The sequence below is a fragment of the Mustela lutreola genome, chromosome 1 (assembly GCF_030435805.1).
Source record: "Mustela lutreola isolate mMusLut2 chromosome 1, mMusLut2.pri, whole genome shotgun sequence".
Taxonomy (NCBI): Eukaryota; Metazoa; Chordata; class Mammalia; order Carnivora; family Mustelidae; genus Mustela; species Mustela lutreola.
In genome coordinates, this window is record NC_081290.1 from 261850810 (window position 1) to 261878433 (window position 27624).

General features: G+C 41.7%; 1 protein-coding gene across 1 annotated transcript in view; it reads left to right on the forward strand.

Moving 5' to 3' along the window:
• Positions 1 to 24662, forward strand: part of CAT (catalase) — a 38875-nt gene extending 14213 nt beyond the window's left edge. Inside the window, exons 2-13 of the mRNA XM_059139505.1 lie at positions 1416 to 1587; positions 2669 to 2779; positions 3990 to 4120; positions 4577 to 4681; positions 5268 to 5393; positions 8369 to 8560; positions 9453 to 9605; positions 13226 to 13364; positions 16222 to 16352; positions 21979 to 22086; positions 23551 to 23634; positions 23960 to 24662. Of these exons, the coding sequence (XP_058995488.1) occupies positions 1416 to 1587; positions 2669 to 2779; positions 3990 to 4120; positions 4577 to 4681; positions 5268 to 5393; positions 8369 to 8560; positions 9453 to 9605; positions 13226 to 13364; positions 16222 to 16352; positions 21979 to 22086; positions 23551 to 23634; positions 23960 to 24025 (1518 nt within the window). The 3' untranslated portion in view covers positions 24026 to 24662. The remainder of the gene's footprint in view (positions 1 to 1415; positions 1588 to 2668; positions 2780 to 3989; positions 4121 to 4576; positions 4682 to 5267; positions 5394 to 8368; positions 8561 to 9452; positions 9606 to 13225; positions 13365 to 16221; positions 16353 to 21978; positions 22087 to 23550; positions 23635 to 23959) is intronic.
• The last annotated feature ends 2962 nt before the right edge of the window (positions 24663 to 27624 follow it).

The window sequence follows — 27624 nt, forward strand, 5'->3', positions numbered from 1 at the left end:
TGAATTTAGTGCTTTCAATCCCCATATTAACTCTGGGAGATCATTGTTTCTTGCCCATTTTGCACATGCAAAGTTGGGACTCAGAAATGGTAAGTAACATGCCAGCACATAGACATCTGATGACTGGCAGTGCTGGAGGTTGGACCCAGACTCTGACGCCAGCACTTACGGTTTTTCTAAGGTTCCATGTTGGCTTCTTTGCCTTTTGATGCAAGGAGAACTCTAGTGGGAGTCTTCTTTATTAATTGGAGTCTTCTTTATTAATTCTGGAGATTCCAAGATCTCTCTTGTGTAGTGCATTTTCCCAAAGAGCTCATGGTATTTTTATAGGCTTTTAAAGTGACCCCCCCTCCCAATATCCCCTTCTAGGGAAAAGACAGGTATTGACCTTCTTTTAATATTCAGAGCAGGTGTACCTGCAGAGGAAAAGTTATACACTCCATTCCAGGTTTGTGAAAATTCTAGGCACATGAAGTTGGTACCATGGACTTCCATCATTAGACTTTTTTGAGTTGTTCTCGATGATCATGGCTGGGCTTTGCTTCCCCCACACATCTCCTCTGGTTTCCCAGTGGCCCAGGAGGACATTGGAGAGGCAATTGTCCCTGGTCAGGAGTACAGGGTAGGGGTCAAGATGATTCCAAGAGCTGCTTAGGATCATTTATTAAAAAATGCTGGGGCTCCCATCCTAGAGAAGGGACAGCTAGGAGCTTCCGAAGTATTTACTGATATTGCAGAATTGGGTGGATTAAAAAAAGAATTCTTTGTTATGGTAAAATAACCCGTCCCATTTCGGGGACATTTGACATCTTTAGACAATTAATACTACAACCTATCTTAGCAGCAACAGTTTATTTTCAGTGACAATAAAAGCCGTGACTTTTTTTGGCTTTTTTGGTTTGGAATTGGAAAGCGATATTACAGGAAGCTGGCATCTGCTGCTCAAGAGAGGGGAGTGCTCTCTGGGATGACCCACCTGAACAGCGGTAGCGCTCAGAAAGCAGCTGAAAGTTGACCGATGACCAGCATGGCTCCTCCGGAGACCGTCTTCTCACGATCAGCTCAGACATTCCATGTGGGGAGCTTCCTTTCCGGGGCTTTCCTGTGTGGAGCTCGAGGGCTATGTCAAGAGCAGGGGCCAAGAGGGCTGGCAGCTTCCTTAGCCCTCTTTCTGCTCTTCAGAGCATACCGCCAGATTGGTGTTGAGATTTTTCAAGGATTTCCGAGACCCGACTCTGCACTTCAGGCAGTGGCATATCTTGCAGCATTTCAGCATTTCGGACCCAGGAAATTTAAAAAGACTTTGAGCAGAAGGTCTAAAAATTGGGAAACAGTGTGTTCTCTGACAGCATGAATAATGGGTTGATTGTACCAACTCTCCTGCTCTCTTTGCCCTTTTCTGTTTACTCACTTAGAAACCCGATGTCCTGACCACTGGTGCCGGTAATCCAGTCGGAGACAAACTCAATGTTATGACATCAGGGCCCCGGGGTCCCCTTCTCGTTCAGGATGTGGTGTTCACCGATGAAATGGCTCACTTTGACCGGGAAAGAATCCCTGAGAGAGTCGTGCACGCCAAAGGAGCAGGTGAGAGCCATGTTTGTTTGTCGTGAAAGGATTGTTGCACAACACCTGGGTTAAAAATTCCTTCTCACAGGCTTGGAGCTCCTTTAATAGAAGTGGCAAATCTCCATTCCTGGAAGAAAGGGAAAAAAAAAAATGTCCATCGGGAGAGGAGCTCGTAATTAAATGATGATTATTTCTCCGGATTGAACACGAGATATTAAATATTTTAGTAAAAATGACAGTGATCTTCCTTTTCTTCCCTCCTGCGCTTTTTTTTTCCCATGTGCACTTTTGTGAAGAAATAAAAATATGAAAATGCAGAACACGGCATGCTGAAATCATAGCTAGATTTAGATGGTGCACTGACGGGATACATACTGGAGTGAACAGTGCAAAGTTGAGGATAATTGTGTTAGGGGGTGGGTTTGTGGTGATTTTTCCTTTTTTGTCCAAAAGTTGTGTAAAACTTTTTATCTTGCTTTTATTGCAGAAACGCAATATAGGGTAATGTTTAAAAGAAAGCTGAAAACTCAGTTGGACAAGAAAGCTTGATAGAAAGAAAGAACATGTTTGTCTCCTAGCTCCTTGCTCTGACTCCCAGTTAGAACTTTCTAGTTTCTTTATTTTTTCCTTCCATCTTCTCCAGCTTTTTCTGTGTGGCTTTTCTATCAAGGCTTTGGTATGCTGTTCAGTTTGTAGTTTGGCCAGTGGTGTCTTCCTGAGTGTTTTATCGTTCTTTTCATTCCCTGTGTTTTCTCTTCTTCCCCCTGTTCTTCTCTTTCCCTCCCGGCTCCTCCCTGTGATTCCAGACCACCTCAGGCCCTGTGTCTTTGGCCAGCCTTGACCCACTACTTCTAGCCCCACTCATCTCTCCTTCTTCTTGGTTCCAGCTGCATAGCACTCAGTGTAGCACTGAGGGCTTTGCATTTTGCCTCCATCATTTTGTGTTTGGACATCTATCTCTCCTTTTTCCGGTCATCTTGGAAGCTCCCAGAAGGCCAGTGCTGCACCATCCATTTCTCATCTCCCAGATGCCCAATGAGGGCCTATCGAGTGGTCTGCCTTGGTCTCATGATGAGGATTTCTGTGTCTTTCTCATTAGGGGCTTTTGGCTACTTCGAGGTCACTCATGACATTACCAGATACTCCAAAGCGAAGGTGTTTGAGCATATTGGAAAGAGGACTCCCATTGCTGTTCGATTCTCCACTGTCGGTAAGTCTGTCTGTCTGCGTGACTGGCATTGCGATCACTCAACCGTGTACCTTCTTCAGGGCATTTATAACTACATTGCAAGGAAGGCATATTAGAAGATAGAAAAAAAACATTTCTCCAAATGATAGCCAGGTTTTACAGTAGAAAAATAAAATCTGAGACATGCCGAAAGTTCCTTTAAATTCTATTTGTTTGAGGTCTTAGGAAATCACACCAGGCACAGGCCAGCACTGCAGTTCTGTGACATTTGGAAAGAATTTTCCTACAAGTGGTTGCCTCAGATGGAAACGTGGAGTGGGGCACTTACTCAGCAACCGCAATAGCTGCCCTTTATCAGAAATTAACTCTGTGCCATGTGTGATTAAGTGCTTTATAGACATTAGCTGTAATCTCATCTGTAGATCTACTTTGCAAGGTGGGGTTTATTCTATTTCAGAAGTGCAGAGATTTTTTTAGTAGTGCTAGTATGAGTTAGATCTATCATGCCACCTCTCAACACCCGACAATGCACAATTAATGCTGTTTCTCTTCCGTCTGTGCATTTTTAAAATACTGTGGATTCAAAAGTAAATGACATTAAGAATAAGAATCTATATTTTCCCTCATTTTCTTAACCTTAACCTCACAATTTCCACTACTCACTGATTCTCCTTGTTTGCTAACTTTATAAGTATTTTCTTTATTTTCATTAATTACCTTTTAAACAAACCTATCTAATGTTAAATGGATAATCCTTTTAGCTTTTACAGTTACGTACTCTTTTATTACTCTCAATGAATTCTTTTGTTTAATTGGTAGACTTGGATTAGCTAGTAAGTGGTAGAAATAATAACCCAGGCACTTAACTACATGATTTCCCTTTTTATTTTTTTTAATTTTTATTTATTTATTTATTAAAAGATTTTATTTATTTATTTGACAGAGAGAGAGAGAGAGATCCTAAGTAGGCAGAGAGGCAGGCAGAGGGGGGTGGGGGAAGTAGGCTCCCCGCTTAGCAGAGAGCCCGATGTGGGGCTCGATCCCAGGACCCTGAGATCATGACCTGAGCCAAGGGCAGAGGCTTAACCCACTGAGCCACCCAGGTGCCCCTGATTTCCCTTTTTAGAAGTAGATTGGAGAGGATAGATCCCAGTGTTTCTTCATTACTTTAGGTTTCTTGGATGGCAAGTACTCTGGCTTATCCTTCATTTTTCCCATTTGAATTTTCTAGCTGGAGAGTCAGGCTCAGCGGACACAGTTCGGGACCCTCGTGGGTTTGCTGTGAAATTTTACACAGAGGATGGTAATTGGGATCTTGTTGGAAATAACACCCCCATTTTCTTCATCAGGGATGCCATATTGGTAGGTGATAAACTATATTGCACTCCACAAATGTTTGATTTAAATTGATTTCAAACATTCTGTATTGACTGGCATTTAAAGAGAAGCCCCAGGAAAAGCAGGAGGAGAATTTGGGTTGGCTGGATTGCCTTTTTAAGCACATTTTTCTGTATTTAATAACTTTTTATAAAATCTAATAATGGTTACCATTGGTCTTCAGTTTGGCATTTCAAGATTCACTGACTCATGGGAATAGTCCAGTTTTCTTTGTAGAGCTTGGAAGATTAACAAAAAGAGGCACTTTGCCATGGAAACATGTAGAGGGTAAATTTCATTTTAGGGTTTGGCAGTGTAAAGTTCTAGGATTATCTTGTTCTGAGTTACAATCTGCGGACCTAGTCATAGGCAATGTATAATGTAAGATACCATAATTCCTATAAACTTAGTTTTGGGACTTTTTTCTCTTTTTCTGTTTAGTTTCCATCCTTTATCCATAGTCAAAAGAGAAACCCTCAAACACACCTGAAGGATCCCGACATGGTCTGGGACTTCTGGAGCCTGCGCCCCGAGTCTCTGCATCAGGTGGGAACTCTTCTTTTTCACTCTGCTGTAATGTTTCACCTGAACATGTGGTTCTCCAGTGTTGGCTCTCTCATTGGACTTGATTTCTGACTTTCTCTTTGGGAGGCTTTCTCGGATTTCTTGGCCCCAAAGAGTTTTATGATGACTGATTTTGTTAATCTTCCTCCGTTCATAGACCTTAAGTTATGCTAGAAACATTATCAGTTGATATTTAGCAATATTAAGGATTAAAGTCTCTAGTACGAAGTAAAGCTCTTATAGTAGTGAAAGAAGGGAAGAGTGTTACCAAACGTATTTATTGTGAAAACAGATTTTGAATAATAAGTTAGGCTACTTTTTCAGATTTGTTTTTCCTTGTCTTCACTGAATTCTGAGCCATGAGGTTAATGATTGACATGTCATTCTGCTTTAAAATTCTTGTTATTTTGTGTAAATGATACTAATGATAACCTTTCCCATGGGAACTTGCTTAGTGAGTTCCATGGCATCTAGAGATTCTTGGAAAACTTAGGAATATCTTTTAAAAAATCTAGGATGTTTTGATTGAAACTGAGAAATGTTAGGCTTTATTTTCCTGTTCCTTTAGGTCTCCTTCCTGTTCAGTGATCGAGGGATTCCAGATGGACACAGGCACATGAACGGATACGGATCGCATACTTTTAAGCTGATCAATGCGAAGGGAGAGGCAGTTTATTGCAAATTCCATTATAAGGTACATGTTGCCTTTGGGGGAGACGGTACAAAGCTTCTACCACCCATGTTTCTTTACTCCTGAGGATTAGGAGAAGAACAAGGCCCCTTCTCACCTTTCCCTTACCTCCACTCTGAAGACCGAGAGGTACTGGTCCAGGTGACTTGGACCAGGACTCCAATGTTGGCTCTGCCCAAGTGAACAGATGCCCGCTGCCCAGTTAAGGGAACCGTGTGGGCTCTCTTTGGTCTCCTTTTTCCATGTGGCCGGAGGGTAGGAGTACTCAGCTACTACCAATGGTTAAGCTTTCTTCTCCTTCAGGACCCCGGGAGCAATGCGTAAATATTTGGGAAAATGCTCATTTAATGCTGGTTCTCTGGCTTAATGTTCTGGTGCTGGCAGGTGAATATCCACTCTCCCTGAAGAGGGAAGACCTAAGGTTTTGGCTCCTCAAATGAGAGGAGATAGTATAGGCCTCTAGGCTATGTGAAAGATTTCTACCAGGTTTAGCCTAGCTTTCTAGACTTCTTTGTTGGCATTTAGAATCAAGCCTTAGCAGAGTAAAGCAAATCTTGCTGCTAGCTAGAGAGACTCGAGATTTCTGTGCTTTGTGTTTCCTAGCCCTGAGTCATTGCGCTGAACATAGACATCTTCTGTGGTCCCGGAGGGGACTATGGCAGAAATGGGGCCTTCCTTTCTCTAGTATCAACCTCACCATCACTTTCAGTCTGATGCTATCTTTCCAGAAACATTTCTCCTAACTTTTTTTTAACTTATCCATCCATTTATTTAGCATTTATTGAGGGTGTATTATGAACAGGGCAAAAAAAAGTAAAATCAGTTACAAATGTAAAATAATAAAAATTGTTTTTTTCATTTCCTTTCATATAATCATATCAAATAAGTTACCTTTGGGGGAAGTTTTGAGAACATTTTAATTAATTGAAGTGTTTTAAAGAGCTCTCTCATAATGATCTTGTCATTTGTTACAATAAGTAATAGTCTCAGAGAACTCTAGAAGGTATTTTAAAAAGTATCTGGTTGCCTAAGAACATGTTTCCAAATACTACTGCTAAAATAAGCACAGAGCAGTCATGGACTTGGGACAAATATAGTCTCCTTAATGGTATCTTTCCCAAGACCTGTTTCCTTCTGTCTTGTCTTAATCTTTATCTGAACAACTTATATAGGTATATCAAACAGGAAAACTGTCTCCCTTCTTTATACTTATAACTTGGATATATAAGCTTTGGCGGGTGACAGTTTTAAGCAACAGTTGTCCCATTGGCTTGTAGCTGCCAAAGGGAGCAGTGTTGTGTCACTGAGAGCAAGGGCTAAATGACTATGTCTGGGGCACCTATGTGGTGGTAGCTTTGCAGGCAGACCAGTTGTGAATTCAGATCTTCCCTTTTCTAGGTAATGCTGACCTGGTCATATTATTAAAAGGTCTCTGTGCTCCAGCTTTATCACTGGGAAATTGGGATAATAATAGTACCTGTCCATGACCCTGGAAGGATTGGGTTGCTTATGGGCCTGTTGAGCAGAGGGCCCTGGGGTAGCCCAAGACCTACTTGGATAGTTCAATCTGGATTATTCTGACCTATGACTAGTCTTTTCTAAGCCCAAGGGATTCAGTTAAAATCAGAAAGGTATTGCAATATTATTGCACAATTTAATGTATTAGCTCTCTGGATGATCTGCAGATGGTGACCTCCATTTTTTTTTTTTTTTAAAGATTTTATTTATTTATTTGACAGAGAGAGAGATCACAAGCAGGCAGAGAGGCAGGCAGACAGAGAGAGAAGGAAGCAGGCTCCCGGCTGAGCAGAGAGCCCGATGCGGGGCTCGATCCCAGGACCCTGGGATCATGACCTGAGCCGAAGGCAGCGGCTTAACCCACTGAGCCACCCAGGTGCCCCGTGACCTCCATTTTTAAATCTGGAAGGTGACTGTACTTCTGGTCCTCCTGTAGAAAGAAGGGTTCCAATCTTGCCACCAACTAGAGAGACTCGAGATTTCTGTGGTAGAGATTCAGAGTTGACTTTGCTGAGGAAATCTTTCCATGCTTGGCTTGTGGGGATCTCTCAGAATAAGATACAGGAGAGAATCTGTTGAAAAGGCAGTATGGTGTGATAGTAGGAGCGTTAGTGAAAGTGACTAAGTTAGTTGGTTCTTCATGGCTTGCTTGGGAAGTCAGAATACTAATTTTGTCTGCTCGTAGGTAGAGAACTGGTTCAGAGTGGCTCTATTGAAGTTCTTTTCAGCTCTGTGAACTATGATCCTATGATTTCTGAAAAAAATAAAAGGAAGAGAGTAGGGGTGGAGGGTTGCTGGCTAGCACAATCTCAATAATTGATCTGAGCTATTACAAAACAGGAATTAAAAAATTACTTCCTGCAAAATATTTGCTTATTTTAAAAATATTTTTTTATTTTATTTTTTTCTGATTTGAAAAGTAACATGAGTGTAAAAATTCAAATAACCACTCTGGAAAACAGTTTTGAAATTTCTCAAGAAATTAAATGTAGAATTACCATGTGACCCGGCCACTGTATTTTGAGATAAATACTAAAAAAATCCACTGAACTGGACACTTTAAAATGGTTAAAGTGGTACATTTTATGTTGTGTGTATTTTATGCCAAAAATTTCTTGGCTTTTCTGAAGACAGTAGTACAACATTCCTTATATGGGTGAGAAATTGAAAATAAATTAAATGTTAATAGTTAAAAAATTCAAATGATACAGGATACAGAAAGGGAAAGATAGGACTAATTTTAAATGTGAAATGTATATACAGATTCCCTGGGCATTTAAAAGAATCAGGATAACCAAATGGAATTTCTTTCTTATTGGTGAATTCCCATTTGTATCAGATTTGAACAAGGAAAATCCATTCTGAGTTGTGTTCCTTGTCATCCTTCAGTGCATAACTGATGAAAGTTCTATAAGTTTGCCAGGACATTTCAGTTTGAGCTGCTTTCTTTCATTCTGTAGACTGACCAGGGCATCAAAAACCTTTCTGTGGAAGACGCTGCAAGACTTTCTCAGGAAGATCCTGACTACAGCCTGCGGGATCTTTTCAATGCCATTGCCACGGGCAACTACCCCTCCTGGACATTTTACATCCAGGTCATGACTTTTAATCAGGCAGAAACCTTTCCATTTAATCCATTTGATCTTACCAAGGTGAGTATGTTAATAACTAAATTGTTTTCTTTCTTTCTTTTTTTAAAAAATATTTTATTTATTTATTTGACAGAGAAAGAGAGATCACAAGTAGGCAGAGAGGCAGGCAGAGAGAGAGGGGGAAGCAGGCTTCCTGCTGAGCAGAGAGCCGGATGCAGGGCTAGATCCCAGGACCCTGAGGTCATGACCTGAGGTGAAGGCAGAGGCTTATACACTGAGCCACCCAGACGCCCCTCAATTGTTTTCTTTTTTAACTCTCTTTGTACCTAATTTTACAAATTCCAGTCAAGTCTTTGTAACAATAGAGAAGTTATGTACGAAATACAGTGCAGCCGCTTTGCAGTTTCCTGGCCTGTGCATCTCACTTCTAATTCCTTTTTGCTGAGTTCATTGAGTTCCTTGAAGTGGATTGATCTCTCATTATCAGCAGGGAATAGAGCTGGAAAAGCTGATGTCCTTTTGCCTGGGGAAGATGTCCATGTTTACTGTTTACGGTTGTGAAAGATGTAACCAGTGCACTCACCTGAAGTTCTTTTCACTTTACTAGATTAAAAATTATTTTCACTTATTATTGTTGGCTTCATTATATTAGAAAGTTGTTTTTTGTTGTTGTTAAGATTTTATTTATTTATTTGAGAGTGAGTAAGCAAGTGCGCATAAGACAGGTGAGGGTAAGGACATAGAGAGAGGGAGAAGTTGACTCCCTGCTGAGCAGGGAGCTTGATGTGGGTGGGGCTCAATCCCAGGATCCCGGGATCATGACCTGAGCCAAAGGCAGATGCTTAACCAACTTGAGCCACCCAGGCACCTCAAAAACTGGTATTTTTTAATAAGTATGTTAATTTCATTTAGTTGGTTGTTTGGTAATTGTGAATATGACATTTATTTTTAGATTTGGCCTCACCAGGACTATCCTCTTATCCCAGTTGGTAAACTGGTCTTAAACCGGAATCCACTTAATTACTTTGCTGAGGTTGAACAGTTGGCATTTGACCCAAGCAACATGCCACCTGGCATTGAGCCCAGTCCTGACAAAATGCTTCAGGTAAGCTTGGTGGAGTGAGATCTTCTGAGACAGGCGTGCAGGTGTGTGCATGGGTGATTGTGCGGATGCGTGTGCACACGCACATACATACGCTCTAATTTGGCATGACCTATATATAAAGAATTAACTAGAACATCACTTAAATGTTATTCAGTCTGGGTCCTTAGTTCCTGTGAGTCTGATGGAAGCATCCTGATGTTACAGTATTACAGAATAAAGCAAATTTCATAGTATGCTAAGACTTTGATATTTAGTCTTTTAATTGAAAAGAAGAGAAATGCCTCAGATATTTGTAGAGTAAAGCACTCTTCATTCAGTCTGTCATTGATGGGAGGAAATATCATTAACTGGTTAGTATAACTCGATTTATTTCCTCTCCCATGGTGATGCTTGAATTTTTCCATCTGTAAAAAGAGACTGGAGATGGTTTTTATGAACTGAACGTATGTCACCAGTGATTGAAGGCAGTGGGTTAATTTAGCTGTTTGTCTCAGTCATGTTTCTACGCATTCACTCTTTTTTCCATCATTCTCCATTAGGCTCTTCAAGAGTAGAAAGAGTGAAAAATACTTTTTTTGGACCATAAATCAGTAGGAAAATAATTGGCTTAATAATTATTGAGTAAATCAATCTCTTGTGTTTTTGGACTCTGACCATGAAGCAGAGGTGAAGGATTATTACCCAAGATCAGGCCACAGTGGCTGATGGCTACTTCTTATGTAAGCATCTGACTCTGGTTCAGGTGTCACTCTCCATGGAGACAAGCTAATATTCCATTATTTTTTTAAGATTTTGTTTTTATTTATTTGACAGAGAGAGCTCACAAGCAGGGGGAGTGGCAGGCAGAGGGAGAAACAGGCTTCCTGCTAAGCAGGGAGCTGGATATGGGGCTGGATCCCAGGACCCTGGGATCATGACCTCAGCCGAAGACTGTTGCCTAACCAACCCGAGCCACCCAGGTGCCCCTCCGTTATTATTATTATTATTTTTTAAATTTTTATTAACATATAATATAGTATTAGCCTCAGGGGCACAGGCCTGTGAATCGTCAGGCTTACAAACTTTACAGTATTATTTTTTTTTAATAGTAACTTTTCTGCTTTGACATTAGGAGCATCTAAGGCTTTTAAAGAAAATAAGCTTCTCATTAGCTTTTAGTTCAGTTTAACTAACGTATAGATCTGTATCACACACACACATATATACACACATACACACACACACACACATTTTTATTTATTTATTTATCTATTTATTTATTTGTTTTAGAGAGAGAGAGAGAGATAACTCACATGTGAGGGGAAGGAGCAGAGGGTGAGGGAGCGAGAATCTTCAGCAGGCTCCATTTCCCAGAGTGGAGCCTGATGTGGGGCTCGATCTCACAACCTCGAGATCATGACGTGAGCCAGAATCAAGAGTTGGATGCTTAACTGAGCCACGCAGGTGCCCCTTAACTAAAAGAAATTGAATACCTCTCTGCATATGATAGACTGCTGTGGCTGCGATAACATATAAAAACATAAGATAACTATAATATAAAGCAGAATGTCATGTGAGTTAGGAGAAATCTTGTCTGTTAGGAGGATGATGACAAAGTTTCAAGAATGAGGTAGCATTTGAGATGGCTTTTAAAGAATGAGTAGGATTTCGGTTTTCAGCAGAGATAAAATGGGGCAGGAGAGAGGCCTGAGTACAGGTGGACCATGTTGAGTGTGTTTCAACTGTAAACAGTCACTTTTTCCTAGAGTGGAAGAACTAAGATTGGGTGCATTGAGCATCAGTCAGAGGGGACTTCAGTGCTTGAGTAGAAGTTTGTACAATTGTCCCTTTCGGTTTTGAGAAATGTGATGTGTGCATATCGAGTAGAATCAGTCCAGTTGGTGAACGGGAGGTCAGGGCATAGAGAAGGAGAGCCAAGCAGCTCACAGAGCACAGGAAGGAGCGCTGGTATGAAAGGAGTAAAGGAGGCCAAGCCCTGGGACCCTGCGCATCCAACTTGCCCTGCCTTGGGGTTGGAAGGGAGCTGAACCTGAAGGAGGTTACTGGGATTTGCCAAGGCATGAACTTGTCATGGTAGAGCTTGTCAGGGTAGAACTTGTCAGGGTAAAGCTAAGCCTATATAACCCTGGTATTGAGGGAATAGGTTGAAGAACAAATATTATCCAAATTCTCTTCATGATCCCGGTCACCATGGCTCTCTGGGGCCACAGTGAGACATGGAGACAGTTAACAACACTGAGTCATACAGTTAGAAGACCTGAGAAGCATTGGGTGGAGGCCTCGGCCCAGGGCAAAGGACCACAGATCATATCCATGTTCTCTGCAACAACAAAAACCAAGCGTCTGAGACATTTCATTTGAAACTGTTGGGAAGAGGGTCCTGAGAAAAGATGATAAACTGAAATCATGCAATTCTATTAGTGAATTGAATTGTATGAATGAATCCTATAATTTCTGTCAGTATTAACTTGGCTGTGGCAAACATATTTTAAATTTATGTGCTGTCTTCTTGTTGGTTTTTTTTTTTTTTTTTTTTTAAGTGTGTTTAAAAAGTGAAAGGGCTTTATTTAGTAGGTGTGGTCAAGATATCAGTCCCTGCGTGGCCTCCTGGTCTTCGCGGGCCTCCCGCAGCCGGGGGCCGCCGAGTACTTGGGCAGTTACCGGCGGGCGGGCGCAGCTCTCGGCCGGCAGCCGCAGCACATCCCCTCACATGTGACTTTGAATCTGGTTTCTGCGGTTGGGAGCCATTTCTCACAGAAGATTCGCAATGGGAAATCATGAAAGGACTGGCCAGTGGAGAGAGCCACCTTCCTGGTGATGATCATACAGCAAACACAAGTCATGCTATAGGCTACAAACATGGAGCTCTGGTTTGTCTCGCTTGAAACTCTCCTGATCAACATCATAATTTGAGTTGAGTTTCTGAAAATAATACTGTTTTCATAACCAAAAAAAAAAAAAAAAAAAAATCAGTCCCTGGCTCAGTTGTTTTAGAACATACGTCATTTAGCTGTGAGTTCCGACGCCAGGGAAGATGTGAGAAGCCATACGTACAGTGCGGAAGGACTGCTGGGCTTACTTAGCTGAAAGTGGGCAGCCAGGTGGGGGACTTTGAAATCACTCTGATGGGAACTAAAGAGCATCTGAGGGTGACAGTGGCTGTATGGTCATGAACAATGTTCTCCATTACCTTTCAACAAGATCATGTTATTAAACTTTAAAGTGTTACCCAAAGTGGTAAGCCAGATCGCAGTGGAAAGGACATGGATTCCAATCAGTGGAGTGCTAGCAAATATATTTTACAATATGAATACATCCTTAAGAATGGGAAATAATATAAGGCAGGGCACTAATTTGTTATTTGAGGAGAAAAAAAAAGAGTTCTCTTCTGGAACAGGTGTGAAGATTTGTGGCTGTTTGGCTGTGTGACGGGGAAGATTAAGGACTGTTCAGTTCGGGAGAACTCAGGAGATTGAAACTTTGCTCTTTTGCGGGGCTCCGCAGGGTTTGGTGGTAACACTCTAGAGAGTGCTTCGTGCTTGATGTTTGAGAAGCAAGTGTGAAGACCATTCTGTTGTGTATGTGACCGCACACAGCGCCTGTTTCATTTTTAACTGTAGGGCCGCCTTTTTGCCTATCCTGATACTCACCGCCACCGCCTGGGACCCAACTATCTTCAGATACCTGTGAACTGTCCTTTCCGTGCTCGAGTGGCCAACTACCAGCGTGACGGCCCCATGTGCATGCTGGACAATCAGGGTAGGCCTCAGATGTCTGGGAGACGGGGTGGGGAGCCTTAGGGTGCCGCTGAGCAGAGGGTGGGGGAGGCCCTGCCAGGCCCATGGTCTTTGGGCTCCTCCTCTGCGAAGACGACCAAGGGAACCTTCTACTCCCTGAAGCAAGGATGGTTTAAACTGCCCGAAGACTCTGTATTTTTTACCTGTTTGATATGTTTAATCAAGAGTTCCCATCTCAGATTTTCCTTGCCGTCCATCAGATCATGGATGGTGGGAGAAAGGTCTTTCATGGCTGTTGAAGAGTAGCATTCAGCTTTAGGGGTTAGGTTTCAAAGACTTTTCACAAAGTGGACAGTTCCTTATCACTCTTGGATCACTAGGACTTAAGACTTTTGGAAGTGCAAAGGCAAGAGATCCTGTTTCTTGTTTTCCGTTGTAATTGGCTGGGGCCAAAGAGGAAGAAACGTAGGTGGGGTTTTGAGGGCATGGGGCAGGTTAGAATAAAGGAGACAGAGTAAATCAAGGAATTCTCCCTCACTTTTTTTTTTTTTTTTCAAAGTGGATATAGTTGAATTCATGTAAATCAAATGGTGAGATGAGATGCTACTGCATTTTGTTCTTTGGAGCCCATTCATAAAATTTATGATTTTTTTCTGTTAACTACTCTCTTTGGTGCCCATGTACAAACAGCCTCTATTTTTTATTACTTGTTCTAATTAGAGAATGTTTGATTAATGTTTTTTCCTTTTAATGCTCTCTAGTTTAATATCGATCTTAATTTTCTTTCTCCCCCCCCCCCCCCCATTTAGGGCACATTTGTTTTAGTAATAGCCTGCTTACAGTGATCCCTTCAGAAAATGTACTAATGATTTATATTTATAGCCATAGATGTCTGTATTCAAACAATGTTTGCTTTTCTCTGATACAAATAATACATTGTGCCCTAGAGAAAATTTGGAGAAGAGAAGGGGAGAATAAACCCACTTACAGCCCCAACACTCAGAGGCCATAACTGTTGCCTTTTGCTTTATTTCCTGCCAGTTTTCTCTGGGACTATTTTTCAGAGACTTAAGATTATTTTGTTTATATGATTTTGTGCTTTGCTTTTGTTACCATTTTGACTAAGCCTTTTTATGTATTTAATGAGTTTACTTGTTCACTAACTGATTACATCAGGAATTTGCAGTACTTCTCCCTGAGGTTTGCAGAGCTCAGGGGATGTGCTGTTGCCCAAAGTAACTGATATTTCCTGTGTCGGTCTTCCACAGTTTTACTCTAAAGTGATTTCTTCCTTTCATATTCTGCAGTCCTTTCATTCCCGAGATTGGCTGTATTGGAGAGGTTCATGTATATTCTGGAACTTCATTAATAAGTACTTGCTTCACGTTTATCCTTCTTGTTCACCATTATGGTGGCATATGTGTGAAAAAAACTATTCAGAGATACATTGTGACACACCCTTTGCCTACTTTTAAAAGCCAACCATTTGGGTTGTGCTCTTGAAGTTTAATGACAGAGCTTAATTGTTCCCAGTAGTCAGTGACTTGAAGACAACTCCCACTTTGAGGAAAGGTCAGAACTCATTTGGAGGTAGAATTTAAAAATTACTCAAATTGGCACATTTCAAAAAGTTAATTCTTAGTGTGGAAGACCATTGTGGTGGCTGGTTGTTGGAGCACTTTCCCTTCCAGATAGGTAACGCTGACCTGGAATGAATCTCCAGGGCTAATGATCAGGCCCCATAATAGTATGGGGCCTTCCTTCTTCCTACATGCCCTTGATGCCTTGATGGGTGTGATCTGTAGGCACCTTGATTATCCACTCTGCATAATCTGTCCTGGCAGTGAGCTGGTTAAAATTCCAACCTCAGACTGGTTTGTTCAAAACACTCAAGAGGTTTCTAGGCCACTCCTGCTTAGGCAGCATGTGCTCAGGCAATTCAACCTTCAACCAACATCAGCTGAAGCAGTTAGGAAAATAAATATGCCAGAATTTAAAAAAAAAAAAAAAAGGCCTTTTAATTTATTCCAGAAGTCAGAAAATATGTTTTGATTGCATTTGTCATAACTTCTTCTGAAGTCCAGATAAATGAGTGCAGCCATACTAGAAATATCAAATTAAAGGACTAAAGTCCTTTTTTATTTACTTGTGGAAGGAAGTGAAAGTGAAGCTAGAATTGAATAAAGTCATAGTCAATAAAGGAAAGATATTCTGAGAATCTTAATAACCTTGAAGAAATAGTGAAATAGAGTTCTGTAATAGGAGTGTAGTCTGTGCTGGAATGGAAGAGAGCAGATAGATCCCAGATCCCAGCTCTACCACTAACCACCACATGACCATGCCCAGGCAGTTAGCATCTCAGGGCTCGGTTTATCCATGTCTGTATATTGAAGGAGCAGAGCTAGAACTTTCAGTTGCTCCCCAAGATTCTGTGATTCAGTGTTTGAATTGAGCCCAATCCCAAATGAAATGTTCAGATTTGAAATGTATCTTTGGGTCTCATCTTCTGTGGGGGCCAAATCAAACCTGTATAAATGTATTTGTACCAGTAAGCAGCGAAAGATTTTCAAGATCAGATCACTTGAAGTATTCAAGAAAACTTAAGATCTCTTCATTAAAACTCAGAGTGAGACTGCCAGTGAGAGCATTTGGAAGGTGGCATTATTCTCTAGGAATCTGAGTCCTGCCTATAGCTAAATAGGAGATGTTAAAAATGGCACGTGCGTGCATATGGATTGTGTGTGTAAACGCATGCATGTGTGTCGGGATATACATGTAGATGTGATCGCCACTTGAATTATATCTTACTACATTGACTGCTTGTAGACTTAATTCCTTCTTCACCTCTCCAAGTGAATCTGTATGCTTTTCTTTTGAAGGTGGTGCTCCAAATTACTACCCCAATAGTTTTAGTGCTCCAGAACAGCAGCCTTCTGCCCTGGAACATAGCAGCCAGTGCTCTCCAGACGTGCAGCGCTTCAACAGTGCCAACGAAGATAATGTCACTCAGGTAAGAGAGAATCGCAAGCAGACTCCGCACTGAGCACAGAGCCCGATGTGGGGCTTGATCTCACAACCCTGAGATCATGACCTGAGCCGAAATCCAGAGGCAGACGTTTAACTGATTGAGCCACCCAGGCTGCCCCAATTTTCCCCTCTTAAGGTGTCTAATATGTCTTAAATTGAATTCACAGAAAACATCTCTAATCATAAGTCAGTGCCTTTATTAGATGGAGTTGAAGTGTTGTGTTTCTGTGCTCTTTCAGTATAAGGTATGGAGACTTCTTTCGGTTCCCCCAAATTTTGTTGAAGGTATTATAGGTGGGGCCACTGGGAAAGCAGTGATGATGCATGGAAATGTAAGAAATGTGTAAATAAAGCTTAAGTAAAACCGCTTCTGAGAAGCCAGGCAGGACAGCCCAGATTTAAGGGACTAGAACAGGATTCACAGTAGCACTAGGAGCCTCCATAGCAAGAGTGTGGCTGTGTCCACTGGAGGGCGCACTGGTCACCAGCACTGTTCTGGGGACGGAACCACTCTCCACCTGTCGGCTTCTATTTTTCAGTACCAGTTGCTTATTCTTACTGTGTCCTCCTGACTTCCTCCTCGCTTCCTCATAGCTTCTGTTTTAACATTGCTGTGGCTTTGCTGTGACCTTGGCCTAACTCTTCTCTATGGCTTCTTTTTCCATATATTACTTTTTCAGGGGACCTTTTTTCACTGTCTCTCTCTCTCTCTCAGTATTTCCTTGTTAGATTCTAGAGAGAGGGAGTCTAATTGATTTGACTGATGTTTTCACTCTAGGCTGCATCATTGACCTTTGACCAGCCTGTGGCTACCCGCCCAGGTCAAGTGCCCACCCTCTTTCTGATCACCAATAGCTGTCCGAGTGAGGTTCTCTCCGTGGGTGCACTGAAAGAGACCCTGTCACTTTAAAGAGGAGCCTCCTCATTAATGTGTCCAGTACAACTTAGACCCCACACAAGAGAAAAAGGAGATTTAAAAGTCCTGTTGTCCTAGAGCTCGGTTTGGGTGGTTGGTGTTAAACTTATTATTTAAATTAGAATAGGAACTGTATTTACTTTTTCAATTTATAAATGTGGGTTCTAAGTAAAAGATATTTAAATACATGAATTAATTCACCGTGAAGACATCTTTATTTGAAAGGGATGCTTGCATAGTAGGATATAAACCAGATTTAGATGAAATGAAGCATCTTCTAAAAGCCTTTTGTAGTTACTGCATTATTTTTAGTGATGCTGATGATACCAATATATTGTACTACAGTCCCTACCTTTCAAAGAATTTTGCCTGCATGAGGCTTGCTCTGGTGTTAAACTAGCTAATACTACCTCTGAAAAAATTAATTTAGATAATATATAGCTTAAAGAGTGAGAGAACATATATGCAGTTTATCTAACTAACGACCCATGTCCAGAATATGTAATGAACTCCTACAGATCAATGAGAAAAAGACCAAAGAATAGAAGATAGGCAGAGACTTGAGTAGGCACTTCACAGAAGACAATTTCCAAATGACTGAAAAACATACAGGAAAGTGGTTTATCTCTATAGTTAGCAGGGATGTACAAAATGAAACCACAAAGAGATAGCACTACCTAGGCACCAGAGTGGCTAGAATTAGGACTGGCCACGCCAAGTGTTGAGAGAATGAGAAACAACCCTCTCTTTCCTGTGAGTGCAAATTAGTTTAGCTGTTTTGGGAAGCTCTGTCTCAGTATCCAATCAAGCTAAACACGTGTGTGTCTTTTGACCCTGGTAAAGTACACTGTTATGTAGGAACCCAATAGAAATGAAGACATGTGAGCACTGGAACACATGTACAAGACTGTTCCTGTTATGCAGATGTTCAGCGAGAGCTTAGATAAGCACATTTGCCAGAACACATTGAAAATATGAGAAGTCAAAAGAATTGCATTTGGGGATGCAGTTGGAGAAAGGGGGATAATGATCGGGAGGAGGGTCTGGTGGGGAGATTTCTGAGGTGTAAGTGATGTTCCTTCTTTATCTGGGTGGTGGTTGCGTAGTATGTTCACTGGGAAATCATTGAACCCGCACTTAGGGTTGGTGCCCTTTACTGTAGGGCTATAACACTTAAATTAAAAAGCTTACGGAAGAAGAAAAATCATTCTCTCAATTTGCGTATGCTAGTAAAAATATCATGTTTCCTTTGAAAAGAATTTGGTCCTGCGATCAAAGTTCTATGGTTAGGTGTTGGAGCTGATAAAACCGTTTAGAATCTTTATCGGGTCAATGAAATTGAACAGCTGTCCTGTGTGTGGAGTCCATGCCCCTCTGCATTGAGCTGCTGAGCTGTGTGTACAGATGGTGGTAGCTAGCCAGGTGTAAGGCTGTGCAGACCAGAGCTCCCTAGAGACTTCCCCAGTTCGACTTCCAAGTCCCGCCTGCCTTTTGCCCGAGCAGCGTGACTGCGGAAGCCAGGCTCAGATGGGTAAGGAGAACGTACTACTTCTGTTGCAGCCACCGGCTGAACTGTCCACCTGCTGAGGGAGGGGCCCTCTTTCTCTCTGTGTGTGTACATGTGCTTTTTTATTACTCTCTTGGAGCTAGATTAACCAGATCTCTGGGAGAGCAAGTATTTTATGTGAGTTTTATTGAGTGGTGTGTTGATAAATATTAACAGTTGTGTACAGGGGGCAAAGCCCTGGTTTATAGTGTTTGTCAGTTTTCCTTTTTTTTTTTTTAAGATTTAATTTATCTGAGAGAGAGAGAGCGAGAGCGTACACAAGCAGGGAGAGGGGCAGAGGGAGAGGCAGAAGCAGACTCCTTGCTGAGCAAGGAGCCTGGGAAAGCCTCTGTCCCAGAACCCTTGAGATCATAACCTGAGCTAAAGGCAGCAGCTTAACGAACTGAGCCACCCAGATACCCGACAGTGTTTGTCAATCTTCTTGGTGACAATATTCCCTAGAGCTGATTCCAAGCTAGGAACATGGCATCGCTATATCTGTGGCATTGGGACATGAGGTTCAGTATCACACTATTTTGTTCTATTTCTACCGTAGTAATACAGTAGACACAAATAATCTCAGGAACATAGGTAATAGTGTATTAGTTGGGAGAGCATACATTTTGAAGGTTTATTATTTTTGTTTATAATGTAGTTTAACTGTAAGTATGTAAATTATACATATACATATAATTGAGTTTTTAATAACAACTGTGTTTTAACAACTCACAAAATTCTTAAAAAGATAACAATCCGCTCTCATAAGCAGGTGGGCTCCAGCACACCACTGAAACTGCAGGACCAATTTCATTTTAGTTTGATGATAGATTGATGGAACATAGGAGGCCACACTTCTGTTTGTCATACATGGACATGCTAGATTAAAAAATAAAAAGAAAAGTAGTTGAGCTAACAAACAAAATTAAATCTCTGGGTTCTAGAAATGAAAAAGGAATCATAATAGTGCATGAACATCAAAGGTATATATATCATGGTGGGTAACCAGATTTGATTTACATCTTTATCAAGATTTTATGACTCCAAGGGGCTTGGAGTTTAGGCTGCAGACTCCCTGTGTGGCAGAAAGCTAGAACTGGCCTCTTGACCTGTGACATAATGATGAGAGTCAGGAACCGGCACTCCATGGGAAAAACTACCCACAAGACTGAGGCTACAGCTTGCCAGCCTGTGGGCTCTAGACTTCCTGAGAAACTGGGCATCCCTTCCTCTACTCTCCTCCTCTTAGGTGAGGTCTCTGCAGTGTTGTTCCACTTAGAACCACCTAGAAGTCCTGACCTGAGAAGCAATGAGTCAGCGAACCCTTTAGGCCCCTTTGCAGAAATGGTGAAAAAAATCACAAGATCCCTTAACAATTTGGATGCAGATGATGGTTTTGTAGAAGATAACTCCTGTTGGAGATGAGTCCCAGGGAAGAATTATAATACAAGTGGGGAAATCCAGTGCCCTGAGAGATTGCACGTACCATAGGTGGAAGAATCATGTACATGATAGAATAATATAAAAGGACTTTAAAATAAGCATGTATACTGTATTCAAGGAGATAGAGACTGGGATATGATCCACAAGATAAAAATAAGATATGGAAAAACAAAAATGAATAGATTTAAGAAAGAACCAAATAGATGTTTTTAGAAACAAAAAGTACAATCTTTTGAATAAAAATTTAATGGACTAAAGTATCTCAGTGGATGGTTAAGCAGTGTATTAGATACAGCTGAAGAGAGAATTAGTGAATTGGGGGATAGATCTGAGAAAATCCCCATAATGCAGTACTGTGATTGGATTGTGGTCATGTCCGAAGTTTGATTTTTTTAGTTTTTTATTTTTTTAAGATTTTACTTATTTGACACAGAGAGAGATCACAAGTAGGCAGAGCAGCAGACAGAGAGAGGGGGAAGCAGGCTCCCCACTGAGCAGAGAGCCAGCCCAATGCAGGGCTTGATCCCAGGACCCTGAGATCATGACCCTAGCTGAAGGCAGAGGCCCAACCCACTCAGCCACCCAGGCACCCCCAAAGTTTGATTTTTTAAACCTTGGTTTCAAGTGTAAACTTTGTTCACATTTTTAAAAAATGTTTTTATGGCTTTGTATTTGATAACACACTTAGAAAAGCTATGAACATTTTGACATTGTATGAATTTGATACTTTGGATAATTGGGTATTTTTGGACTTTATAAACATTAGTAGAACAGGATATAGGATGGTGCCTGGTATATTATAGGGACTTTATAAATAAATAGTGGTTGAATGAGGGGCGCCTGTGTGGCTCGGTGGGTTAAGGCCTCTGCCTTCGGCTCAGGTCAGAATCCCAGTGTCCTGGGATCGAGCCCCGCATCGGGCTGTCTGCTCCGCAGAAAGCCTGCTTCCTCCTCTCTCTCTCTGCCTGCCTCTCTGCCTACTTGTGATCTCTGTCTGTCAAATAAATAAATAAAATCTTTAAAAAAAAAATAGTGGTTGAATGAATGAATGAATGACATGTTAGAATAAAAATCATAGCTGTTACTTAGAAATGGTTGATTTCAGAAGTGAGCAAAGCCCTTAGAACTCATCTACCTTACTTCTAATTTGCTATTTCTAATTTTAATCGATTGATATTCACGTTAGAGGCAAGCTTAATTGTACAAAGTTTCACTATTCACATGTGCCTTCTCCAAGAAAGTTTGGCTTCTGAAAAACTAAGGTATATATTAATGAATTAGGGTTTCTTCCTCTATGGTTCTGGATAAATTGAACAAAGGTTGTATCATGCTAAGTTTCCATTGATGACGGCTTGCCGGCTCTGGACATGTCTGTAGCGAGACGTGGTGGGATTCTTAATTGTAGGCTCTACTGTGTCTTTAGCTTGTAAGAGACATCTAAACACTGACTGCAAAGGACATTACTCCAAGAAACAGTTATGAGAGCTGTTGTCAACTGAATTCTCCCTGTTCCACAAAACAAAAAGTGAGGAACTCCATACAAATGACAGTTTTCGCTAGAATTATAACTTATCCTTCAATTCTAAACACTTTCTTATTACACCAATGAGAAGTTATTTTTTCATTTCAAAGGTGGCACATTGGGTGAGTTTTGTTCACAACACACTGGTTATTTGAGTCTCTGCATCGTGCATTTTCCCTGCACAGGTGCGGACGTTCTACACGAAGGTGCTGAATGAGGAGGAGAGGAAACGCCTGTGCAAGAACATTGCGGGCCACCTGAAGGATGCACAGCTTTTCATCCAGAAGAAAGCGGTGAGTGATACTTCAGCCGGCGGGTGACATCTGCTGGCCAGAGGAGAGAGTGCAGCTGTGTGACAGAACCCTTAAGTGAATGTTGCTTCTGTTCTGCTTGAGCTAATTGGACTTAAAAAAAAATTAGCACTAATCTCCAGCCCACCTCCGATTTTTTGCTCTGCATGTTTTTTTCTTCAGGGAATGTGGCATAGCCTCTGATCCTTCAGTTTTTTGTCCAGTGTGTAATAATTGAGTTGAATTCAGGGTGAATTCTGTCCTACGCTCTTCATAGACTGCCACCAAGTTCTGTGCCAGAGTCAGGTGCAATATAAAAATGTGGGTCCTGCCCCAATTTTGCTTCAACTTTAGACGATAAGAAATACGGATTGCTTTTTTTGTGTGTGTGTTGCGAAGCCTATCTAACCACTTGATATCATGACACCTGACCCTCCTTCAGAAGCAGCTAGAAATTTGGACTGCCTCTGGGGAGCAGTGAGTCACTGCCACATCAGGCTGAACTCCTGAGCAGAGGGGCCAGGGTATTTCTGATGGCAGCTCACTGTGCTGCGTGGAGCCTTCCTGCTCACAGTTTTTGGGGCCTGCCACAGGAGTAAGCTTCTTGGAAGTTGAGACAACCCTGCAGTTGCCTTCTGTCTTGGTCGCTGCTTCTCTGTTCAAAGGGACAGCTGGACCGGCATCTCTCTGGGATGTGTTCAAAGGCCTGGAGACAAGTACCAGCAGGCTGGGCACTTTCTCTGTAGGCAACGTTCTGTGTCTTTAACTGTCTCTCACAAGTGCGTGTCTAAAAATAACCTTTTAAACTGCGGAGATACTATTTACGTGTTTCCCTCTGCAGCCAAGAGCTGGACGCTTGTTCTCTGAGGTAGGCGGGGGTGGGTTTTATCTCACTGTTGAGAACGAGTGGGACAGTGTGGAAGTAGCAGAACTGGCCTTGAGCCCTTGGTCTTCTTCTCTTGCCTGTGCTGAAACTGTAAGGCTTCCTGGGGGTTCACAGTGCCGCCCTCCTGCTGTCCGCTCAGGATCAGCCCGTGGTTGGGAACTCCTGCTCGAAGTATGTGGAGTTGCCCAGCACGGGCCACCGTCTTTGTACACCTCACTTTAAAGTCAGGCGGTGTCTGGGCCCATCTCGTTCTACAAATCACTGTGACTTGTTGAGTCACCCTGAGGCCGGCTCCTTATGGGCAGCAAGTGCCACTCACCTTGTTCTCTGAGGTAGGTTTCATTATGTCACTCGTTTTGTGGGGAGTGGACACTGACGCTCAGAGGAATGACTTCTCCAAGGTTGCTCAGCCGGTCTGTGCCAGGGTTTCCCCGAATCCTCTCAGTCTTACTCTGTGGTGTCATACGCTGCGTTGCTGTGCCTTCCTTCCTCCCCTACAGGGTAAACACTGTGCCACGCGTGCCGGAGGCAAGCCTAAGAGTGGGCTAGGGGAAGTTTACATTTTTGTCGTTTGGTTTTAGGTCAAGAACTTCAGTGATGTCCATCCTGACTATGGAGCACGCATCCAGGCTCTTTTGGACGAATACAATGCTCAGAAACCCAAGGTGAGCCCAGAGCAGCCCGGCGGGGGTAAAGGAAGGGTGTCCTGGATCAGACTGGGTTAGAAAGTTTGGTTTCCTTAGTGATGATTCTTCCCAGGGACAACTGTTAGATTTTCCAAGGTGTTCAGACACTCCCTTGCCAGATAAAGAACTCACCTGCACAGCACACCCTCTTTGCTTTAGCTCCGGACCACATAAGGTCATGTAGGTAAATGCAGTTCCCAATGGTTATTATCTTGATGTGAGCACAAATTAAAGCCAAGAAGAACACCAGGCTGCTGCTGCTGAGCGAGTTAATTAACCTGCTGGTCTTGTTCTTTTAAAACAGAATGCGATTCACACCTTTATGCAGCATGGGTCCCACCTGGCGGCAAGGGAGAAAGCCAACCTGTGAGTCGGGGCCCCGGGCCTGCCCCAAGTTGCTCTCCATCTGAGAAGCAAACCATGGTGTTCACACACCTACCCACTCTTTGCCAGATAGAAGATTCTCCTGGGCTAGTTGCACAATCGCAAGCCATGTCTTTCAAATAATAATCCAGGTTTCTATCGCAAATAACGTAGCAGTGGCGTTTAGCGCTATTTCCCTGGGGGGGAATAAGGGTAGGGCTTAATAGTGGTAAAAAAGAAAACGTACTTGCTTTTGACAGTTGATTGGATTAGTCACTTAAAATGACTAGAATGACAGTTTCTGGCAGAAATATGATTTTATTTGATGAGAAGAAAATCTTGGTGAAATTAGTATGTTTACATATCATCTCATGGCCTTATTGTATAAAAATATGGCTGTAATTGTATAAGAAGAAAAGATCACCTACTCAGTAATTTTCATTTCTCTCAGTTCTGTATAGGAAAAACACATTTAATGCATTGATGTCTTTTGAAAATAATTTCACTGACATAATAGCTTAATGCTTACTCCTACCTGGAACTGAACTTGGAATTACATCTATGCTCATATAGCATTGATTTTGCAACAGACTGATTTGTAATTGCTACATTTTTACAATAAAATAATCTGCACATAAGAAGAATGGCATTTGATTTCTTTGGGCTCCATATATAACTTGGACTCTTAGTCTGAATATTATGTATTTTCAGATGCTTACCCTTAAAACTGAGAATACCAATATTACAGGGATACCATATTATTTGTTTAAACCAGTAGCCTTTACACACAGTTTTCTAAGACACTCTGGACCAGAACTTTTCATCCTACTGGGAAAATAGCAAATTTTCCAACTTTGAAAGTTACTTAGATCTCTTGTCCATTAGTTCACTTCCTTATCTGTCTATGAATTTTTAAAATAAGAACCTCTGGTTCTTTTCTTTTTTTCTTGCCTATCATCTTTGCCTATCATGCTTAAATGGAATACTCTAGATTTGAGCTCTTGAGTACTGAATGAAACCTTTTTTCTTTGAAAATCCTTATTCCCGTCACCTCAGCTCTTCAAAACCAGTTTTACTCACTCTCAGAAATTGCCCGAGATCTTGGGCTACAGTTAACTGTTGGACCCCTAATAGATACAAATTTGCAGTCCTTCAGCTCAAACTTTTTTTTGCCCCCCCGCCAAATTCTCCTGCCTAAATCCTTCCTATATTTGAGTGTGATTGGAAACTGTTCTGTTTGCCAACATAGAGAGGAAAATTGTCCATTTGTGCCTACTGGTGAATACTTTCAATTTAGTGACTTTACTGTAGTTCTGGCTTTTTATATGATTAAATATATAAGATAAACTCATAAAAATTAATGTAATTTGACATGGGGGAAGGAGTTTATTTGAAAATTGGTTATAAACACAAAGATGGGTTTTTGAGATAATTTTCTGCTTTGGTCTATTCTGTCCTCTAGAAATAAGTTAGTAGTTAAAAATCACATATATCTAACATGTTTCTGGTATGTAACAATCTGACACCTATAAGTGTCTCCACTTTTGTCCCCTGGAGACCTCTTTTTGTAATTTTCAAAGATAAATATTGATGAGGTTAACTTCCTCAGGTTTTGCTTCTGGGCAGCAGTACCCAATTATATTCCTTTAAGGTGACATTAAAATATATCCTGAGAGTTTCTGAACCAAATTCATAAGGAGAATAAAATTAGTAAGAGGTAGTATGTTACAAAGGCTTTAGAACCACAAGAGACCAAGATTCAGATTCGTGCTCTGCTGTTTTCCACCTGTGGTATTTGAGCAAGTTGCCTCACCTCTCAGTATTAGTTCCCTCATCGCTAAGTGGGACCATTAATTGTTCTATCTCCATAGGATTGTATGGTCATTATTCAAAATACTGATTTTGAACACCCCTTCTTTCCAGCTCAATACCCCAGGGCCTCATCTTGGTCAGCTTCTGCCTTGTAACAAAGCACTTCACAACTCAGTGACTTGAAACAATAATCATATATTACTCATGTCTCCAAGTCAGCTGGGGTTGGCTGATCTAGGCTGGGCTCAGCTGTGGCAGCTTGTTGATGTGGCTCTGTGTCACACGTCTCTCATCCTTCTGAGACGCATAGTGATGGCTAGTTCCTAGTGATGGCAGAAGTGCAAGAATGCAAGAAAGGGAAACCTACTCTTTTTTCTTTCTTGGGAAATTGAGATTGCACGAGTGAAATCCCAGTTGCACAAGTATTTTCTTTGTTTGTGTTATAGCCACTAATACTTCACGGGCCAAAGCAGGTCATGTGGCTAAACCCAAAATCCAAGTGTGAGAAATTGTACTCCATCCATGGAGGTGACTCTCTGTGTGTGTGTGTGTATGTGTGTGTGACTCTATCTGAACATTAATCTACCATAGACTTCCCCTCCCATTAGTTCTTCCATCCTATTGGGATTTCTAATCAATTCTCAATGGTCATCACCCTCTTTGTGTCCTTATTTCCCTTCTTACTTTGTTTACATTTGATCTAGTTCTAAATAATAACTACTCCAGAACCCAGCCTTGGTCAAGGATGCCTCTCAATGACTCAATTTCTGCACTGGAAATGACCATGACTAAAGCAAACCACAGCCCTTTTGACGGGGCTTTTAAACATTTGACCACAAACCTCAAGTGGGCCCCCAGTGCTGCCTGGAAATCTGTTTTTCTCTCTTTGGTAAACCCTTCTTCTTGGCTCCCCCTCTCCCTTCAGCTCCTTATTTTGCCAAGGATAGAATAGCTTCCTTATCTTTTCCTCCACCAGAGTCTTCCAACTTGCCAGCATCGACATCACCATGCTCTCCTTTCCTTCCTGTTGACAGAGATGAACTCTGTTCCTGCTGAAGGCCAGACCTCATGTGTGCACTGACCCCATGCCTTCCCTCCTGCTCTTGGATCCCCCTTCCTCTCCTACCTCATCCCTGTTAGCTTGCAAACCTGCTCTTCCAAATCTCATCAAATCCTCTCTTGTCCTCATAGGGCTCTCCTGTTATTGCCTCCTTTGTTGAAAAATACTTTAAAAGAATTTCCTTTACTTACTTGCTATACTTCCTGTCTTCTGTCCTCCCTTGAAACTACTACAATCATGCTGCCCTCGCCAAGGTCACCAGTGGCTTCCATGCCACTAAAATCCAATACTCTCATGCAGTAGTGCCATTTCTGGGTATATATACCCCAAAGGAGTGAAAGCAGTGACTTGAAGAGATTTGCACCCAGTGTTCATAGCTACATTACTCACAATGTCCAAAAGGTGGAAAAAAACGTTAAGTGTCCATTGATGGATGAATGAATAAACAAAATTTGGTATATCCAGACAATGAAATATTATTCAGGCTTAAAAAGGAAGGAAGTTCTAACACAGGATAGAATATGGATGACCCTTGAAGACATGACACAAGGGAAATAAGCCAGATGCAGATGGGCTAATATAGTATCATTCCACTTACATGAGGTTTCTATGGTGGGGAGGAGGAAACAGTGTTTAATAGTTACAGTGTTTTAGTTTGGCAACAGGAAAAAGTTCTGGAGATGGATAGTGTGGTAATGTTTGCACAACAATGTGAATGTATTTAATGCCACTGA